At 33.6% G+C, this 22,528-nt stretch overlaps 1 protein-coding gene across 6 annotated transcripts in view; it reads left to right on the forward strand.

The window, feature by feature from the left end:
• Nucleotides 1-22,528, forward strand: part of LOC140445614 (uncharacterized) — a 100,277-nt gene that overhangs the window by 68,272 nt on the left and 9,477 nt on the right. For all 6 annotated transcript variants that reach the window (XM_072537805.1, XM_072537809.1, XM_072537806.1 and 3 more), the window contains one exon: nucleotides 15,573-15,626. In XM_072537805.1, the coding sequence (XP_072393906.1) occupies nucleotides 15,573-15,626 (54 nt within the window). The remainder of the gene's footprint in view (nucleotides 1-15,572; nucleotides 15,627-22,528) is intronic.

The raw sequence follows: 22,528 nt of genomic DNA on the forward strand, positions 1-22,528 counted from the left end.
GTGGAGATTATAAAATAATGAAATAGTGAGGTATAATAGATATGATGTTAACAATAGGGGGCTGAAAAAATTCTTTTGGAGGGAGTGTTGTGACAGTAGTGTAGAGAGAATGGTTGTTTTAAAAGCAACAATTGTTGAGAAGGATTAAGGTGTTGACGTTTATAGAGGAAGGTCAGATAAAGAAGATGGGGTAAATTTGAGAAGTGTGGGTTATGAGAAGAGTTGTCGGTGTAAGGGTTGAAAGTCACGGTTGAAAGATACATGGCGATTAACGCAGTTGGGGCTTCTTTGCTTTTCTTTGACTATTTCCAAGTCTTCATATAGATCTAATTTTAGAAAATTTTTTTGGGGTATATTATGTAACAAAGAGACGTCTTCTGGTATGTTGAGGGTATGTTTATGTTGTGCAAGATGTTGTGAGAAGGTGGAAGTGTTCTCTTTTTTAATGTGTTCTAAGGAACGGGAAGTTAGTGATCTACAGGTTCTACCTATATATGTAGCATCACAATCAGAGCACTGTAATTTGTAAACACCACTACGATCCATGTAGTTGATGCAATCTTTTGAATTGGTTAAACATTGTCCTAGATTGTTCAGGACTTTAAAAGAAATGTGGGTATTCTCAACAGATCTTTTTAGGATATATCTGATATCTCCAGAAAGACGTTCTTGAAGGTAAGGTAAGGAAGCATAATGAGGTTTAATGGTCAAGTCTCTGGGGAACGCAGCCTCTCTCAATAGTTTGAGTTGTCTCTTATTAATAAGTTTGTTAATGAGGTTGGGGTCATACCCATTGTTGGATACTATTTGCTTTAGAATATTGAGTTCTGTTTGGTAGTTGGATTGTGATAGTGGGATTGTTTCTAGGCGGTGAATATAACTATGGAAGGCTGCATATTTATGTGACATTGGGTGGTTGGAAGATAAAGGTATGATATGGTCGGTTTGTGTAGGTTTCCTATAGATACTGAAATCGAAATGGTCGTTTAATCTGGTAATAGTAAGGTCGAGGAAATTAATAGATTGAGACGACTCTAGTTCCATGGTGAACTTTATGTTTGGGTGGATTTGATTTATTTTAGAGAGTAATAGATCAGCTGAATTCGAGTTACCTGATATGAAGACTAAACAGTCATCAACATATCGAAACCAATGGAGAATTTCAGGATTTTTCATAATGTGTGTGGATTCTAAGTGATCCATAAATATATCAGCTAGGAGAGGGGAAAGGCAACTACCCATGGCTAAGCCATCAGGTTGTCTGTAAAATTTACTATTGAAAACAAAAAAGTCTTGAGCTAGACAAGTTTGTAATAATTGAATAATTGAGTTAGTGGTAGACATAGTGATAGAATTTGCTCGTAGAAGAGAGTGGACCAGATTAATAGTTTCTTGTTTGGGGACTGAAGTAAACAAATTGCTGACATCAAATGAAAGCATTGTGATGTTGGGATGAAGATTTATTTGTTGGAGATTGTTGACTAGATGAATTGTATTTTTGACTGAAAAGCGAGGGGTGAAGTTCGTCATATTGTTAATGAGATTCAATATGAATTTTGACAGGATAGAAACTGGAGTGTTTATAAAACTAACAACGGGACGAATGGGAATTCCCTCTTTGTGTATCTTAGGTAAACCGTACAATCTGGGTGTTAATGGGTTACTAGGTATTTTATAATATGGAGCATCGTGTTCTGATAGAAATTCTGTGAAAAGTTTATTGGTGGCTTTGATTTTATTAATGAACTTTTTTGTTGGATCTTCGGGGAGTGGAGTGAAATTGTTATCGGAAAGAAATGTAGTGACCTTGTAGTTATATAACTTCTGATCTAGAATGACTAGACAATTGCCTTTGTCTGCTTTACTAATGATTAAATTATGGGATTTAATTTTGTTTTGAATAGACTTGAGGATATGGAGTTGGTCTTTCTGTTTTTTGTATGAAAATTGTGGAAAAGGAACATTGAATGAGTAATTTTGAGAAGTAGAGGGTAGGTTGATGGATGATGAGTTGTAGGATGTGTTAGATGTAGTGTTGGTAGTAGAGATATTGAAAGAAGTAGAAGTTGATGGAAAATTTTTGTTTTTGAATTTAAAGATGGTTTTGTAGCAGGAGTTTCTAATTGAAGTTTTTTGGTTTAGAGGGACTGAGAGATTCTGGATGATAACATCTAGCTCAATGGAGAGACTCTGAAGGTCCTTTTCAGAAACCTTCCTCGGAATTGAGTATTTGAGACCTAGATTCAATAGGTTGAGTTCATTTTTATCAAAAGTTACGGAGGATAGATTTTTGAGCCTGGGGTGAAATTGAAAATTAGAAAATTTAGTTTTGTTCTTGTTACTGTTATTATTTTGTGAATTAGATGCATTATTAATGAGTTTATTGAGTTTAGATTTAAGTTTACTGAATTTAATAGAGGTTGCACTGTCCATTTTGTCCTGAACATCATTCAGAAGGTTACTTAAGTTGTCAAAACCTATGGATTCAAGTAAAAAGTCATATGTTACCTTAAGTTTACAGTTTAAAAAGTTAAGTTTTCCATAATGGTTGCAAATCTCCTTCTTTAGGATTTTTAGTTGAAAGGTGTTCCTTAAGGTGGCTGGAACATTTCCTGGTGTTTTAATTCTACAAAAGGTTGGGAAAACTTTGTAGTTGATACATTGTGAGATGAACCATATATCCAACTTGAGAGTACATCTTTTAGTGGCTAAGCGCATGTATTGAAGAGCCAAGTTGACCATACCGTCAATTAACAAAATCCACAAGGAAAATAATTCCTGCAGCTGGCTGTATACCACGTATAACAAAAAGAGGTTAGTCTTTGTATGTGGGTATATTTTATTTTATAAAAACCCTTAAAAGGGCAACATTAAAAGCACGAACGTTTTCGGAACAACTGTTCCATCATCAGGTTAAAATACCTAAAATAAGTATAAACCATTTAATTACAGCAAACGTGGTTTAAAATTTTGACTAAGGTTAAAAAAAAAGCAAAATGGTTATACTTACAGGTTACCATGCCTGAGCCACCATGGTAACCTTTACCCAAATATTTTGGTGGCTCAGGCATGGTAACCTGTAAGTATAACCATTTTGCTTTTTTTTTAACCTTAGTCAAAATTTTAAACCACGTTTGCTGTAATTAAATGGTTTATACTTATTTTAGGTATTTTAACCTGATGATGGAACAGTTGTTCCGAAAACGTTCGTGCTTTTAATGTTGCCCTTTTAAGGGTTTTTATAAAATAAAATATACCCACATACAAAGACTAACCTCTTTTTGTTATACGTGGTATACAGCCAGCTGCAGGAATTATTTTCCTTGTGGATTTTGTTAATTGACGGTATGGTCAACTTGGCTCTTCAATACATGCGCTTAGCCACTAAAAGATGTACTCTCAAGTTGGATATATGGTTCATCTCACAATGTATCAACTACAAAGTTTTCCCAACCTTTTGTAGAATTAAAACACCAGGAAATGTTCCAGCCACCTTAAGGAACACCTTTCAACTAAAAATCCTAAAGAAGGAGATTTGCAACCATTATGGAAAACTTAACTTTTTAAACTGTAAACTTAAGGTAACATATGACTTTTTACTTGAATCCATAGGTTTTGACAACTTAAGTAACCTTCTGAATGATGTTCAGGACAAAATGGACAGTGTAACCTCTATTAAATTCAGTAAACTTAAATCTAAACTCAATAAACTCATTAATAATGCATCTAATTCACAAAATAATAACAGTAACAAGAACAAAACTAAATTTTCTAATTTTCAATTTCACCCCAGGCTCAAAAATCTATCCTCCGTAACTTTTGATAAAAATGAACTCAACCTATTGAATCTAGGTCTCAAATACTCAATTCCGAGGAAGGTTTCTGAAAAGGGCCTTCAGAGTCTCTCCATTGAGCTAGATGTTATCATCCAGAATCTCTCAGTCCCTCTAAACCAAAAAACTTCAATTAGAAACTCCTGCTACAAAACCATCTTTAAATTCAAAAACAAAAATTTTCCATCAACTTCTACTTCTTTCAATATCTCTACTACCAACACTACATCTAACACATCCTACAACTCATCATCCATCAACCTACCCTCTACTTCTCAAAATTACTCATTCAATGTTCCTTTTCCACAATTTTCATACAAAAAACAGAAAGACCAACTCCATATCCTCAAGTCTATTCAAAACAAAATTAAATCCCATAATTTAATCATTAGTAAAGCAGACAAAGGCAATTGTCTAGTCATTCTAGATCAGAAGTTATATAACGACAAGGTCACTACATTTCTTTCCGATAACAATTTCACTCCACTCCCCGAAGATCCAACAAAAAAGTTCATTAATAAAATCAAAGCCACCAATAAACTTTTCACAGAATTTCTGTCAGAACACGATGCTCCCTATTATAAAATACCTAGTAACCCATTAACACCCAGATTGTACGGTTTACCTAAGATACACAAAGAGGGAATTCCCATTCGTCCCGTTGTTAGTTTTATAAACACTCCAGTTTCTATCCTGTCAAAATTCATATTGAATCTCATTAACAATATGACGAACTTCACCCCTCGCTTTTCAGTCAAAAATACAATTCATCTAGTCAACAATCTCCAACAAATAAATCTTCATCCAAACATCACAATGCTTTCATTTGATGTCAGCAATTTGTTTACTTCAGTCCCCAAACAAGAAACTATTAATCTGGTCCACTCTCTTCTACGAGCAAATTCTATCACTATGTCTACCACTAACTCAATTATTCAATTATTACAAACTTGTCTAGCTCAAGACTTTTTTGTTTTCAATAGTAAATTTTACAGACAACCTGATGGCTTAGCCATGGGTAGTTGCCTTTCCCCTCTCCTAGCTGATATATTTATGGATCACTTAGAATCCACACACATTATGAAAAATCCTGAAATTCTCCATTGGTTTCGATATGTTGATGACTGTTTAGTCTTCATATCAGGTAACTCGAATTCAGCTGATCTATTACTCTCTAAAATAAATCAAATCCACCCAAACATAAAGTTCACCATGGAACTAGAGTCGTCTCAATCTATTAATTTCCTCGACCTTACTATTACCAGATTAAACGACCATTTCGATTTCAGTATCTATAGGAAACCTACACAAACCGACCATATCATACCTTTATCTTCCAACCACCCAATGTCACATAAATATGCAGCCTTCCATAGTTATATTCACCGCCTAGAAACAATCCCACTATCACAATCCAACTACCAAACAGAACTCAATATTCTAAAGCAAATAGCATCCAACAATGGGTATGACCCCAACCTCTTTAACAAACTTATTAATAAGAGACAACTCAAACTATTGAGAGAGGCTGCGTTCCCCAGAGACTTGACCATTAAACCTCATTATGCTTCCTTACCTTACCTTCAAGAACGTCTTTCTGGAGATATCAGATATATCCTAAAAAGATCTGTTGAGAATACCCACATTTCTTTTAAAGTCCTGAACAATCTAGGACAATGTTTAACCAATTCAAAAGATTGCATCAACTACATGGATCGTAGTGGTGTTTACAAATTACAGTGCTCTGATTGTGATGCTACATATATAGGTAGAACCTGTAGATCACTAACTTCCCGTTCCTTAGAACACACTAAAAAAGAGAACACTTCCACCTTCTCACAACATCTTGCACAACATAAACATACCCTCAACATACCAGAAGACGTCTCTTTTTTACATAATATACCCCAAAAAAATTTTCTAAAATTAGATCTATATGAAGACTTGGAAATAGTCAAAGAAAAGCAAAGAAGCCCCAACTGCGTTAATCGCCATGTATCTTTCAACCGTGACTTTCAACCCTTACACCGACAACTCTTCTCATAACCCACACTTCTCAAATTTACCCCATCTTCTTTATCTGACCTTCCTCTATAAACGTCAACACCTTAATCCTTCTCAACAATTGTTGCTTTTAAAACAACCATTCTCTCTACACTACTGTCACAACACTCCCTCCAAAAGAATTTTTTCAGCCCCCTATTGTTAACATCATATCTATTATACCTCACTATTTCATTATTTTACAATCTCCACGTTTACATCATATTCCTGTCCATTCTTTTTTCTTTTGCTATTTCTCTGTCCTTTCATATATCTACCATCCACTCATTAGTTCTAAACTCAGTAACCATTTAAACACAATCCAGCAATTCATCAGAATTCACTTTCTCCCACTTTGCCAAAACCCTTAATCAACCATTGCTCCCCCCTCTCTTAGTCAACAACTTAGTACATCATACTCACAAATAAAATTTCAGGCTTTTATGTACCGAATTTAATATAATCAAAATATATTTTGTTCAGGGTGCTAGATGCTTTAAGCATGAAGGACCTCTTTCATCTCTAATTTTGTTGATTAACTCATTTATTTTCCTTTATCCCACTCTCCTTTATTCTTTAGTTATTTCATTTACTTTTATTCCTGCCAAGTCTCTGAGGATCTCAGCCTTTTCAATTTTTTAAATTTAATCACATATATTATAACTTTAATTCCTTCAGCCGGAAGATTTTTAATCCCATTTCTCAATCTATTGGACTCACTTATATTAAATTTTTTACGATACGAGCAGTATTAAACTATTTCATTTAAATACGAAGTCTTACATTAGCTACAAATATATACTATTTATTTTTTCCTTGTCCTAGATGTAAGCAACATAAAAGGACATTTCCATATATTTAAGCTAATTCGTCACAAATTACACTTTTTAGACCACACTCCATACGATAAAGAGTAACATAAGCTGCCTAATGCATACGTCATTCTCTTAAACATGACCTTCAACAACACCAGTAATTTACATCTTTTATATCCAATATTAAATAATTATAGAAAAATTTTTAAATCCCAACACCTGGATTGCTGTTATCATTTTAACATCATCAAAGTTTTTTAATCTTTTGGCTGTAGTAATACTATGTTTAACTAATATTGTTTCATGGTACATTGACATTTTGTTTTTGACACCGTTCATGGGTATCTTCTTATCAATCAGTTACCAGCTGAAGTCCGTTTGAAGAGGTTTACTCTCCGGACACTGGAACTCACTTAAGCATGGGTGTATGTTACCTGAAGTAAAATTTAATTAAAATATTAAACATCATATAATATTATTAACATCATGTACAATCTTTGGTAACACATTACATTTTAAAGGGTTTTTACCCAAATATTTTGGTGGCTCAATCATGGTAACCTGTAAGTATAACCATTTTGCTTTTTTTTTAACCTTAGTCAAAATTTTAAACCACGTTTGCTGTAATTAAATGGTTTATACTTATTTTAGGTATTTTAACCTGATGATGGAACAGTTGTTCCGAAAACGTTCGTGCTTTTAATGTTGCCCTTTTAAGGGTTTTTATAAAATAAAATATACCCACATACAAAGACTAACCTCTTTTTGTTATACGTGGTATACAGCCAGCTGCAGGAATTATTTTCCTTGTGGATTTTGTAGAATTTTTACACCAAGGTGTAACAAAAATAATTTATCAATGTTTTGTATTTTGAGAACGATTTCCGAAGTGGAAATTGCAACGTCAAAAATAAATTTAATTTTAAAATAAAATTGTGGCTCATTCCCAATAAATATAGTAAATTGGGTCCTTCACACATCTACATTTCGGTTTTTCTATTAATATATAAAGTTTTGTAATTTTTATTTGCAATTATTTGATGAAAAGGGTCAAAGTGACCCCATGCGTCTACTTACGGGTGGCGTTTTATTTTATTAAAGCTTTGTACTCTAAAATATCACTACAGGATCACGACGTTCATAACGTAGTTGATCAAACTCGCATTAATTTTTACATACATTTAAAATTAGGAGAAAAATTTTGTTTCTTTCACTTATTTTTTAAATAAAATACTCTGCTTATGACTTATATACATGTTTTTTGATATCAAATTAAAATAATTCATTATAATTTTTTTACACAGTGAAGAATACAGTGGAACTTTCATATTACGGCCTCGGTAGATACGTCATCTCGGTTGTAACGGGAATTTTTAATTGGTCCGGCCAAAAACTATTCGATAAAATTATTAACAACCCGGTTTTATCGGCTAAAAATAACGTACGCCTCGTCTATACCGTCGTAAAATTTTACAGTATGTTGTCATTTTTTTATTTTATGAAGAATAAACTGCAATGCGTTTCCTTCCAAGGCATTGTTCCTTCCAAGAATGTGAGAAAACTCTATTATCCCTTCTGTATACAGTTATGTGACCTCGACAGTTCTATGATTTCTCATTTACCAGTGACATCCAAACAGTCAAATTTTCTGTTTCAGAACAGTCAGTTTAAGAAATTTCCGCTACCATAAAATTGTGTTCGGCTCGTTTTGTTTTTAGATTTTAATTTAATAATTAACTTTTTATTTTTAATATGGCAAGTTGTAGTACTAAAAGGAAGGCTTTGCCTATTAAAGATAAAGTGCGTGTTATAAGAGCATTTGAAAGTGGTCGAAAAATTGCTGATGTATGTCGGCAATTTGGACTTGTTAATTCGACTGTCGGCTCAATTATAAAAAACAAGGACAAAATTTTAAAAGCCTTTATGGGAAGGGAGAAAATGTTAAAAATATTAGGAAGTGCATTTGTGATGATGTGTCGCAGTTCTGATATTCCTGTGTCCCGGCCACTTTTAAAGGAGAAAGCTACAGAGTTCGGAAAACTGTTTGTTGAAGATTTCACATGCTCTAAAAGCTGTCTAGATCGGTTTAAAGCCCGGCACTCAATTTTCTTCGCGAAAATTGTTGGAAAGGCAAAATGTGTGGACGAGAACGTGACAGGTGATTGGTTACAAAACACATGGCCACAACTAAGGCAACCATGCAAGAATGAAGATATCTTCAATGGCGATGAAACTGGGGTCTTTTACAAATTAACGCCAGACAAAACTTTAAATTTCAATAATCAAAAATGCGTCTGTGGAAAGCTTTCAAAACAAAGAGTCACGGCTTTTGTTTGTGCAAACATGGCAGGTACAGAGAAAAGAAATCTTTTGGTTATTGGGAAAAGTTTACATCCCAGTTGTTTCAAAAACATAAAAACACAGCCTGTAAACTACACAGCCAATAAAAAGGCGTGACTTCTGCTATTTTTGAAGAAGAATTGAGAAAGTGGGACAAGGAACTCTGTAAAAAAGAAAAATTCTTCTCTTAGTTGAAAGTGTGCACCCCAAGCTTAATTTAACCAATATCAACCTAGTTTTCTTACCAGCAACTGCACGAGTGTCTTGCAGCCTATGGACCAAGGAGTCATAAGAAGTTTAATGTGCCATTATCGGAAACAGCTTTTGAAAAGGATGATTTTTTGTATGGACATTGAGGAACCCGTGAATATTACCATACTTGATGCAGTTCAGTTTTTAGACAATGCGTGGAGTGCGATACGTCAGTGACAATTTGTAAGTGCTTTCGTCAAGCTAAATTGTCTGTAGTTTCTCCCAATGTTCAGGATGTTGACGAGGATGACGAAATGCCTTGTCAGAGTAGATATAAAAATTTAATGTAAACCAGAGACATTTTGGAACTGATCTTCAAATGTCGAAATGGACGTTGATGAAAATAATGAAGAAAAAGAAGAAGACAGCGCTGATTGTCCTAAAATTCAAGAAGCAATGAGAGCTGCTGAGAAAATTTCCAGGTTTTACCAGTTCATGGAGGCATCCACAACTACCCAAGAAGCAGCTCAGATTATTAAGGACATTACAGAAAAAAACTTTACTTTTCGGAAAGGGTTTGCAGAAGAAAATAACTGACTTTTTCAGCATTAGAGAACTTTTTCATGTAAAATGTGTAAGTTTCATATATATGATATGGTTTATTTCTTAATTTTTTTATCCTAAATGCAACTGTAATAATAAATTATGCCGCAATAAACTTTGCCTCGTTAAAATTTCATTTTTTTTTACCTGTTTTATAACGTCACTTTGTTATAGCGTCATTTTTTTACTGCACCCTTCAATGACGCTATAACCAAGTTCCACTGTATGATGATATAAGGTTAAAAATGCGAGGTACCAAACATAAAGTAAAATAGAGTTAGCGTGCAAAAACTGACACTTCAAACCAGTAGCGTTGCTCGCTAGCTGTCTTTTACTTAATCTTTGATACCTCGCGTTTTTATCAGCTAACAACCTTAATTTGCTAACATTTTTTCTCAGGTAAATCGACAAAAATTAGTTTTAATGTGATATATCAAAGCCATTACAGGATCAAAAAAATGAGCAGCGTATTTTATTTAAAAAATAAATGAACGAAATAAATTTTTTGTTCAAAAATGAATTATTATTAACTGAAATAAAAATATTTGCGGCCACTTTTTTCAATGTATTTTTCTAATTTTAAATGTACAGATGGTTCCTAAAAAACTGATACGACTTTTAAAGTGTATTTTGTAGAAAATTGAGCAGTGTATTTTGAAGGATAAATACTTATTATTTACATACTGTCACTGTCTCTGCCAAATCTTAAAATTTGTTAGATAACTTATTTTGTTCAACCTCAAAAAATGGCTCCACATGCTAGCAAAGAACTAAAAGCAAGAATTGTAACGAAATTAGAAGATGGTTTGTCACTATCTGTCGTAGCGAACTATTTTAACGTAAACAGAACAACAGTGTTTGATATTATTAAAATATGGGGAGAAAGAGAAACTCTCGAAAGAAAGCAAAGTTCTGGAAGATCAACAATATCTACTGCTCAAGAAGATCGTACGCTTTTGGAGAGATTAGAAGATTATCCTTTTAAAGATGCGAAAATTGCAAGAATTATGTCACAGTTTCCGCGAAGAAAGACAACAACTTGGCACAGAATTAAAGCATCGCGTCTTAGGAACCGATATGCAGCGAAAAAACAAGCTTACACCACAACCCACTCAGAAGCAATCAAGACATATTTGCTTTAAACCATCAGCTCCAAAATCTAGCAGGATCTATCTATCTATCTCTCAAAAGAGCATCAGCTTTTTGAGACAGATAATATTTACAGATGAAAAAATTGTTCAATTTTCTAAAAAGGCAAAATTGAGGTGTATAGACCAGATAATAATAGATTTAATACTCTATATGTTGATAGATATCGAGCAGCTGGTCATATTAGCGCCAATGTATGGGGATGGATTTCATCTAGAGGAATGGGAATGGTATGGCGTATTGATGCCAGGTTTGTTGGGCAGAGTTATCTGAATATTCGAGAAAACTACGGTTACAGTCCAGATTTAAACTCAATCGAGAATGTGTAGGGGTTATTATAAAACGGTTGTATCAGCGTAATTTTATACCTTTGAAAAGCTGTGGCACGGTATACAACAGGTTTGGGAAGAGCTCTCTGAAGAAGACAATTTCATAGTTTCTTTCACGCCGATGAATCGAAGACTACAAGCTGTTATTGATGCTGATGGATATATTACAAAATATTAATTTTATTTTTACATACCTAAATTTAGTATAGTTTTGATCTTCCAGACCCTCGCTTTCTTTCGAGAGTTTCTTGTTCCCTCCATTTTTTATTAATAGAAAAATTGTGGTTCTGCTTATGTTAAAATATTTTGCTGCCTCTGATAGTGCCCAGTTGTCTTTTAATTTGGTTACAATTCTTGCTTTAATATATTTTTGAGTTAAGTCGTTTGTTTTATTCCTTAATAATAATAAAAATAACAACAACCCTATTTTATGTAAAAACTATCATTTATATACTCTTTATAAAATGCAGGAATTCAAAATAATATCAAAATTTAGACTATAATAATTATTACAATTTATGAATTAACATATGTAATAAATTGTTGTTTATTTGTTTGTTTATTTTACTATTTGTCTGTCATAATAAATATAATGTAATGTCAGACCAATCAAATAGACTGCTCAAAATTATCAAATCTTACTAAGAGTCGTATCAGTTTTTTTAGGAACCAGCCGTATATAAAAATGTGAGTTTGATTAAATACGTTATGAACGTAGTGATCCTGCAGTGGGATCTTGAAATATTACATAAATCATTTTATAAATTATAATATGTGCATAGATTTAAAATATTTTATAAGGATTTTTGTTGTAGATTTCTATTATTTTTAATTTGTCTGGGTTTACTTATTATTATTATTTCTAAAAGTACAGTTCCTGGCCAAATTAATATGACCGCATATCAATATTTTAAAAAGGAACTATTCCACTATTTTAACTTCATTTTTTTATATAAAATACATTAATTGTAATATGTTTAAAAAAAAAGTAAAATATTGGATCAATTTACATCTTTATATTTTTTAAATATTTTGTTGAGCCCCCTTAGCTTTACACTTCTTGGCATACTTTGAATGCAGTTAAAGGCACTTGGCTTCAATTTGTCGTTGTCTCTGTTTCAGCTGCTCTAAGAGCTTCGCAGAATGAGTTTCCAGCTGAATTTTTAATTTGGTCGGATCATTTAGTTGTTGATCGTCCTCTTGATCTTCTCCCCGGAACGTTTCAAGAAACAATTAATCTCTTTAAATTATCGTCACCTCTGCGAATCACGGGACCAAAAAATTGCAGAATACGTTGCAGACATATTGTGAACAGCCTTTTTTTAATCTAGAGTTGGTTTAGAATGAAAACGTTTGTCCTATGAACTGTCCAACTTATGCGCAACATTCTTCCCCAGCACCACATCTCAAGATATAGATCTGTGTTTCCAAACTTTAGTTAGGCGACTCATCGCATTTTTTGCCATACCAACACTTCTCCGAACTTCTACTTCACAGATACCATCGTTAGTTATACTAGACCCGAGATAGACAAAACTGTCCACTAATTCCTGTAACATTTTAGTCAGTTGAATAGTGTGGCATCTGTCGACCACCATAATTTTTGTCTTAGCTTTATTGATTTTCAGACCAACTTTATTGTTTTCGTACTCAACTCTTCGCAGGAGATTAAACATTTCTTGCTCATTTGCTGCTATAAGTGTAGTGTCATCAGCAAATCTTAAATTGGAGATTTTCCTACCAGCCACTGTTACTCCACCGGCCTGTTCATCTAAAGCCATCCTCTTGACATGTTCACCATAAATGTTGAATAAGTCAAGTGACAACACGCATCCTTTTCTAACACCTCCCTCGGTCTTGAATTGGTTTGAGAACTTCTGATCTAGTCGTACTGTTGGATTGGTATAGATTTTTAATAAGTGTCGCTAGGTGCATTGGTGTGCCCTTTTTTATTAAGATGGGCCATAGATTTATCCAGCTTACACATACTTTTACAAACCCCGCTTGTTCCTGAGGTATTTGGTAATGTAGATAGGTTTTTAATCTGTTTTTGATGATATGCAACAAGATTTTACCAGCACGTGTTATTAGTGACAATGTGCGTTAGTTTTCACATCTGGTAGTAGTTCCTTTTTTCTGTAGCGGGATATAAATTGAGGTACACTAATCAGATGGCTATTTTCCTGAATTCCAAATAGCGACACAGATAGAATGGATAATATGTAATCTTTTGTAACCTAGTAACTGTAGTATTTCACCTGGTATTGAATCAGTGCCTGGGGATTTATTTCTCTTTAGCGATTCAATTGCATCTTTGACTTCAGCGAGTAAGACAGTAGGTTCTCTAGGGTAGTCAGAGGGCCTCATTATTTTTATACAGCTCGCCACAGTAGTTTCGCCATGTTTCCAATATTTCATCAGTATCGGTGATTACCTTCCTTATCTATTACAGACCACGTTTGAGATTTAAATTCTCTGGTTTAATTTATCTTCTGAAATAAATCCCTCGGTTCATTTCGACAGCCATGTTCCTCTATCTCTCTGCATATTTGAGAGATGTAATCAGATTTGTCTTTGTGGCACTGTTTTCTTATTTCTTTCGATAACGCTCTGTATTCATCGTTTGTTCCGTATCTAGTTTTATGTTTTTCGTTTTTTATGTCGTTGTGGTTCCAATGATATAATAGTTTTTTAATTAGAACAATCTAGTTGGTGACTTTTTCACTGAAAATTTCTCGTTTTAGAAACTCTTAAACATATGCTGTGGGATTAAGATCGGAAGAATTTTCTGGCCAGTTCAAGAGAGATTTTTCACTGATTTAGCAGTATGATAGGGTGTTCCATTTTTCATAATGATGTATTCATCATCAGGAAACCATTCATACACTTAAATTATCAGTCTTTTCTTCAATGTTGATATGTGTTGATCTTGTCGCATCACCCCCTTAAGAATTTGAATTCTGCCAAGTTCCTTACCTCTAATGATAGACCGTACTATTATTTTTGTTGGATGTTTTACAGTTTTTTACACATTAAGGTAAATATTATTCTTCAGGGCTTTCTTTAAAATACTGAACTTTATTGGTTAGGGGGCAAAAAGGATCTTTACTGAAAAATTTCAACTCAAAGTTTGTATAAATCGTGACGTAACATGATTTTGGTATGAAAAATACTATATAAGTGCGAAAATTCCTTGTCTTTGTTCAGTTATTGTCCTATAAATGGTTGCAGAAGATAACTTGTCTTGATACTATAAGCCATTACAGCATAAATTATCTGATTTTTGACAGATGTAAAAATTAATTAAAAAAGCAAAGTTTCTTTATCATCTGAGATAATTAAATCCTGCATTTTACATTAAAGAATTTTTTTCTAAAAAAATTCTCGACGTACGTTATAAGCAAGGAAAAATAGAATATTTATATACATCTACACTTGCTTGTTAAGACATACTCATGCTTTAAAAAAAGGTTGATTCAGACCAACAACAGTCACGTCACAGTCAGAGACGGTACAGGCAAAATTGCTTCTGAGGTTTTCCAATGAGGCAATTCCCACGCACGTCCACGATATAGTCACTGTACTGTCAAAATCACTGCCCGTCCGGTCACTACGACAGCGATCAAGACTGTGACTTAATCTTGACTGGACCGGACTGGCAGGTTAGTGTGAATAGGACACAGTCAGTCAGCCACCTGTTTTCAGTTGTTGTATCATATTTTCATCGCTTTTGTTAACAATGGATGACGAAAAATTAATTGAGTGCTTTCGTGAAGAAAGATTACTGTAAAATTAAAAACATGGAAGGAAATATTAATATGAATTGTTGAATGGTACTCTAAACTTTCCATCCAGAACGAAGTACTTATTTACAAACATATATTGAAACCGGTGTGAATCTGTGGCCTACAATTATGGAGTTGTACAAATAAAAGCAATTATAGAAATTTAGAAACGCTCCAGAACCGAATACTAAGGAATATTGAAAGTGCTCCTTGGTATGTTCGGAATGACGATTTACGTAGAGACCTTAAAGTCGAATCTATTCCAAATGAAATTAAGAAAGTTGCCAGAAGACATGAAGAGAGGCTCCATAAGCATCCCAACCATAAAGTACTTGTTTTGACTTGACTGTGATCTGATCTTCCCGTGACTGTTGGTCTGAATCAACCTTAACCAATCAAAATTTTGTCGAAACGTTTTTTCTCTAAATAATATTTTCAACATTGTATTTTACTTTGTGTTTCTATAGATTATTTAAATTACAGCTCCAAAGCCTTTAATAAAACGACCAAGAGGAAGACCAAGGCTACATCCAAATGGTAAGTAAGTTTGGAGGTGGTTGTAGCTATTTTGCTGTGGTTTTTTATTTGCACTTTTATCTTGGGATTTATCCAACATTGGCTTGCATTCACTGTTGTTATAGAAATATATGTAGATGTATGTATTGCTAGATTAGACTGTTCATTTCTGCCTTTTCCTTCCTAATCCTTTGTTTCTTTTAGTTTTAGTCTTTTTTTCTGTTGTCTCTCTGTGATTTAAATTTGATTTTAATTTTGAATAATAACAGTATAGTCCATTCGGGAGCTGTCCAAGAATATAAGAATTTTATATAAATTTACGCAGCTTAGATTTTTATAGAAATAGATCTATATAGTCTATGTAAGCTCACTTATAAATTTAATTTAATTGTGCACCAGCTGAAAAAGTTATAGAAATTTCGGGGTAAATTTTATAACGAATAACTCGGATCATCAAAAAAATGTTTAGCTAGTCTTACTCCTTACTAACATCTCCCAAAATGTCCGTAAAGTAATCCAAAAGTAAACATGTGGATCATCTAACATCCTAATTTTTGAAACTTCTTCAACATGTTAAAATATAAACATATTCTGGGGATTTTTTATTTCTAAAGAACTTTGTAACGACTTTCTTAATTATGTGTACCCATACTTCCTTCTCTTTTAAGTCTTTTTGAATTCCAATGTCAAGCAGCATTTTTCTAATGCCAAAAAGATACCGTATTGGATAAACATCAGATTGGATAGCTGTACTAGAACCCCAAAAAGAAAGGCCATGTCGAAGATGAGACTCGAACAAAGAAAAGTATGTTATTTTCGAAGATGCTAAATTGATTTTCTTCGAAACAGATCTTATTGTTAAACATAGCAGGCTGAGGCTAGTTTTTTGCTTAAAAAATCGATATGAAGAGACCATTTAAAGTTTCTGTCTACAAAAATACCAAGAAATTTTACAGAATCAAAGATACTGATCTGGCTGTTATTACGAAGCAAAGATTGAAGAGCTCCTTTATAGAATAATGCTACTGTCTTATCCACGTTAAAAGAGAGTAGATTAAAGCCGGACCGGGTTTTTATTTTAAGTAGATCAGAAGTTATAATTGCATTAAGAGTTGCAATATTAGAGTTCCTCCAGGTAATACTGATATTATCAGTAAAAAGAAAAATTATTCCATCGATTTTTAAGTTAGTGATGCCATTTATAAAGATAATGAAAAGTAGAGGACCCAATACTGAACCTTGTGGTACTCCACATACAATGCTTTTGTGACTAAAGTCAGTATCATTTGCTCTAACTAGTTGTTTCCTATTCCTCGAGTAAGATTGGAAACAATTCAATGGACCAAGTTTCCCTTGCAACATTTTTAGAGCTTCCCAGGCGATTCTCATAGTACATTTTTTTTAGCATTTTTGATAAGTTTTAGATAGGTTCCTCTGTACTTATATATTTCAGTGACAAAGACATTGGTACTAAATTTCTTTATGTACAGTAGTAAACGCATATTCTTGGCCTTACTGAAAATACAGACAAGCTTATCTAAAAAATTACTGAAATTATAGTCCACGTCCACAGAGGGAAAGTGCCACCCAGAAGTCAAGCACAAATTTTGGAATTTACGAAAGTTCTGAGCGGAAAAAATCCTACCTAAACATTGGGTTTTTGAGGATTGTTTGTTAAGAGTGCTTAACTTGGTATGTACTGTTTCATGGTCATAGAGTCTTGAATTAATAATTGTAGAACGTATATCAAGGGGTGAGAAATCTATACAATGACAATATAATCAATTATGGTAGATGTTGTTTTAGTAATTCCTGTAGGAGAATTGCATTGCGTGCATTGTGAAACCATACGATTCAAATATATTGACCAAGGATAATTAGGTAGCACAAGCAACAACGTAATTAATATTCAAGTCACCGCATAGAACCTTTCTACTTTTATTGGGCAGGTTCTAACAAATTTAACAGGTTCTGAAAAAATAGTTCCGTGGAAGAATCAGGTGATCTATAAATGCAAAGAATATATAGATTAAGATTCTTGTTATAAACCAATGAAAACTCAAAAAAGGATTCATTCAACAGAAAGTCATATTTTGTTATAGGAGAGAAATCATTATTTGTAGAATGAATTAGGGTGCCACCATGAGCTGAACTTGGACGACCATATCTAGCAATTGTGGTATATTTTTCTACAAAAAAAGGCTCGTTAACTAAGCCAGTACTCGGTAACCGCAACTATCGAGAGAAATCCTAATTCCTCTAGAAACAAAAATAATTCATCTGTTTTATATCTTATAGAACGAATATTAATCAGAACCATGCTTAAGTTGTCATCACTATAATAATTTGAGGTTTGTAGTCCCACAGGACACGTCATATTATTTAAAAATTTCGTTTTGGGGAGACAACGGAATTTCGTTTTGGGGAGACAACGGAATAGCAGTGTCGGTGACTTTCCATTGATTTTTGTAGGTGAATAATTTTTTCCGAAGTGAGAAAGGACTTAAAAGCAGCAAGATCAGCTTCCACCTCAGTTGGGCCAATCCCATAGGCGTTCAATTCTAGAAGGAATCCTTTAGTTTAACTTCTGAATCCTTTATAAACCGTTTTCTGAAGTCACTTTATATATACAGTTCGTAAGAACACGTTTTTTGAATCTACAAAGTTTTTGCGTAGAATGTTCCTCCTCGTTAGGTTTTAAAGACTCCCTCACAGGTCAGTTTTTTCTGCACTAATGCAGGAAGAAAAGAAGAAATAGGGAGAACGAAGAAATCGTGGCTCAGGAATATAAGAAACTGAATCAGAACTAAAGGAAACGGAAATAGTAAAAACGAAGAAATCATTTTCTCACGAATATAAGCAACTGAATCACAACTAAAGGAAACACTCTTTTATACACCAAGCCCATAATAGACAAGACTTTACTATACTGGTCACACTAGATGTGGTACGTAAGAGGAGGAGGAAATATCACTTTGATCATGTGTTCATATGGATTGTCATAGTAAGATAGGAGCTTGTGACTGTACGTACTGTTGGGCATTTTTCTCTTACAAAACAGATCTTTCTAGTCACCATTAAAAGCTTGCATATTGCATATATTGGTATTTCCCATTCTATACCATGTTTTTCTTTAAATACATTTCCATCAATAGGTATTCACCGTTTAGTTTCATTCAGTATAACTAACAAAAGGATACAGCATAACTAACTTATTTTTTTAGACAAAACTTGATCAAACTTTATCAAAAGCTCAAAACTTTGATTTATTAATGATGGTAATATGGAATATTTAAATAAATAGAGAGACCGAGACTATTTATGTTAGTTTTGGCTTTTATTTAACAAACATTACTTAATGTTGTAAAATATTTTGGAAACTTTAGACATTAAATTTCTAAAATATTCTAAAACTAGAGCTGAAAACAAAGGTAATAACACATGTTCCTTTATTAAAAACACTAACACTGAGTAAAATTTATACAATATTACTCACATCAAACGGTTTGCTGTATTTTTTATAGTCCATGGAATTGTCCCATTTTTAGCCTTTTTTGTCCCCTTAGCGTGCATTTTTTATATGACGCAATTTTTTTTTTTTTTGGTGTGCAGGTGGTAAGTCTAAGCTTGAGTTCAAGTTTGAGGGTCGCCATACTTGTCCCCACTGACTCCATCTTGGAAAAAGAAGTGCAAAGGGTTTTTGCGCCGTATCCCATAAACTAGCAGCTCTACAGAAAGTTGTATCAGACATTACATCAAACAGACGAATTAAATTATCTACAACTTTATTTCTATTACTTTTACTGTTTATTATTTTAAACTAAGGCCTAAGCAACGCATTGGCCTTGAGCCGAGGTTAAAATTATCAGTGTTGCCAAAAAAAAATCTTGAGTCTTGTTATGCGTGATCACGCTAGGCGCTATTTGGTTAAGGTTATACTCCCCCCACCCAAAAAACATCGAAAAAATAAACTTGCACGCTAAGGCCTGAAAATGTAACATTTCAATGGACTATCATGTAGCTTATCCAAACAATGTTTTGAGATTGAAAATCATTCTGACGTTTACAGGTATTTGATTATTTTGATAAGTTCCGCAGCTTAATTGATAATGTTTTTGAGAGAGTTTTTTACTTTAGTTTGGGTGCTCAGTGGGCATCATTAACGATGAGTAAAAAGGTTTTAAAACTAAAGAAAGGCTTTTTATGAATTGTTTATATTAAATTATTAAACGAGCTGGAAGTATTCTCAAAAATGTCATAGCTACTTAAAAACTAGTTCCAGCAGTTTTGTGGAACACTGTATTTTCTAATTTCTTTTTATTTTTTGTCGCTTATTACTTTATTTTGTGTTCATTTAATTTTATTAAGTATTTTCGACTGTATGACGAATGTACACTCAGATGCAAAAAAACGCAGCGGAGAAAATTTTGGTTAAATTCAAATTATTTCAGTTTTTTATTTTTAGCCCTATTTTGATGATTTTTTTAGCACACTGTGTAAAAAATTATAAATTTTAATTAAGTATAGTGAGTTTGTTAATACAGTTTTGTATTTGACTTATTATACAAGGTTAATCGAAAGGAGGTTTTTTATCCTAACTTTAAAGCATGCTGTGGAATAATTCTGTAAGAGGATTTTCGTAAAACCTTGTTTTTCGGTTGCAACCATGTCTACTAAGTATTATGTTTTTTGTTTCATGGGAAAATATGGATTGGTTCATTTTTAGGAGCGAAATGACTTTGCCTCCCACAATTTACGACTTTTCCTATTATTACCATTTTCTTTTGTATTAATTTGTAATACGACGATGGGGGCTTTAGTGACTGATATCGAATTAAATGTTTAACCTAAGTACACAAATTCGAAAAACTACTAAAAAATAACTTAATACTTTGTATTGCCTTCCCTAGCCTCTATAAGTGCCTGTACACGTCGGCTCATGCTGTCTATGAGCTGGATGTTTTGCCATTCCTCTTCTAGAGCCAAGCGAAGTTCGTTAATTGAGGCTGGTGCGACTTCGCGACCTCTAATATTTCTACCAAGCATGTCCCAAACGTGCTCTATTATGTTCAGATCTGGCGAACACGCTGGCCAGTTCATTTTATTAATACCAACTTTCTCTAAATAATGCGTGACACACATTGCAGAGTGGGGTCACGCATTTTCTTACATTAATGGAGAATAATCGCCGATATATTGAGAAAAGGGTACTACGTGATTCGCTAAAATGTCTTCAATATACCGGTGTGCAGTATATGCCTCGCCTATATAACGAACCCTCAACAAATACCAATTCAGTGTGCCCCTCTCGGGATATACCTGCCCATACCATCACTTAACCCCCTCCATGGCTAACGCGGGGACTGAAAGCGCACTCCACCAATCTCTCTCCAGTTCGACGCCATACTAGTTCTCTCCCATCTGATGAGTGAAGACAGTATCTCGACTCATCAGTAAAAGGAACATTACTTCATTGTCCTAAATTCCAATGTAAATGTTCCCTGGAAAATTGTAGTCTAGCCACTCTGTGCCGTGGAAGTAATTTGGGCCCAGTTGCTGGTCTGCAACTTTGCAAACCAAATTCATGTAATCTTTGACGAACTGTAAATACACTTAAATTATTGCCTCGAACCTCTTGAAGCTGATTTCTTGTTTGCACCGCTGTTAAATGACGATCCCGCAAAGCGTTGACTCGTATAAAACGATCATCTAAAGCGGTAGTTTTGCGCTTCCTGCCACTTCCCGCTTTACGCTTGTTTGTTCCAGTTCGTATAAAACGTTCCACTACCCTTTGGATGGTAGAGCGTTGAGTGTATAGTACTCTAGCCACACATTCATAATTTCGCCCATCTTCAACCAGAGCAACGGCTTTCGCACAATCTTCGACACTAAGAACCATGATCAATCATAGGTAAACAAAATGTAAGTGTCAACATGACATAATGATAACAGTCACCAAAGCCATCTCGTCGTATTACAAAATAACTCCAAAATAATCATAATTAAAAAGTCCTAAATTGTGGGTGGCAAATTCATTTGGCTCTAAAAAAGGAACCCAGGCATATTTTGACATGAAACAAGAAACACGATGCTTAGGAGACATGGTTGCAACCGAAAAATAAGGTTTTACGAAAATTCGCAAACGGAATTATTCCACAGAATGTTTCAAAGTTAAGATAACAAAACCACGTTTTAATTAACCCCGTACAATAAGTCAAATATAAAATTTTATCAAAAAACTGACTATACCAAATTAAAATGTATAAATTTATACACAGTGTGTTAAAAAAATCAAATAGGACTAAAAATAAAAAAATTTAAATACTTTGAATTTGGCCAAAATTTTCTCCGTTGCGTTTTTTCTGCATCTGAGTGTATATTTCCTACTAGAGGAATATTGTTGGCATGATTATACCTTGTGCCTGTTTTATCGTTTATTGCAATGCTTGTGTTCGTTTTTATTTCATTATTCCATACTGGCTTTCGTGTTGTCAATTAAGTTTGATTATTTTTCGAAAACTGGTCTGTATAATAGTACAAAGGTTCTATAAAGGATATCAGTATTTATTATAGTAATCATGACAATTGTTACAGTCAATATCTTTATTAGTATTATTCTTTTCTACACATATTTAAATGATTAGTATGGCCGCCTCGTATTTCCAATTACGTTTGTTATCTATTCCGATTAAATAAAAATTTCTATTATTTTATTCGAATGTGCTCCTGTAATTCAATAGGAGATTCTAAATCTCAAAGTCGAAATTTATTCTTTTCAATTATGTCAATTATTTAGAATTCCTAAAAATTCAAATTCCACAAATTTGTAACTTTCGATCGAAACTTTTTTTTTCAACATAACAATGCAAAATGTCTAATCGCTAACATTTATCACAGCAAACCATTTGCCTTATGCTTTTAAT

The sequence above is a fragment of the Diabrotica undecimpunctata genome, chromosome 7 (genome assembly GCF_040954645.1).
Source record: "Diabrotica undecimpunctata isolate CICGRU chromosome 7, icDiaUnde3, whole genome shotgun sequence".
NCBI lineage: Eukaryota > Metazoa > Arthropoda > Insecta > Coleoptera > Chrysomelidae > Diabrotica > Diabrotica undecimpunctata.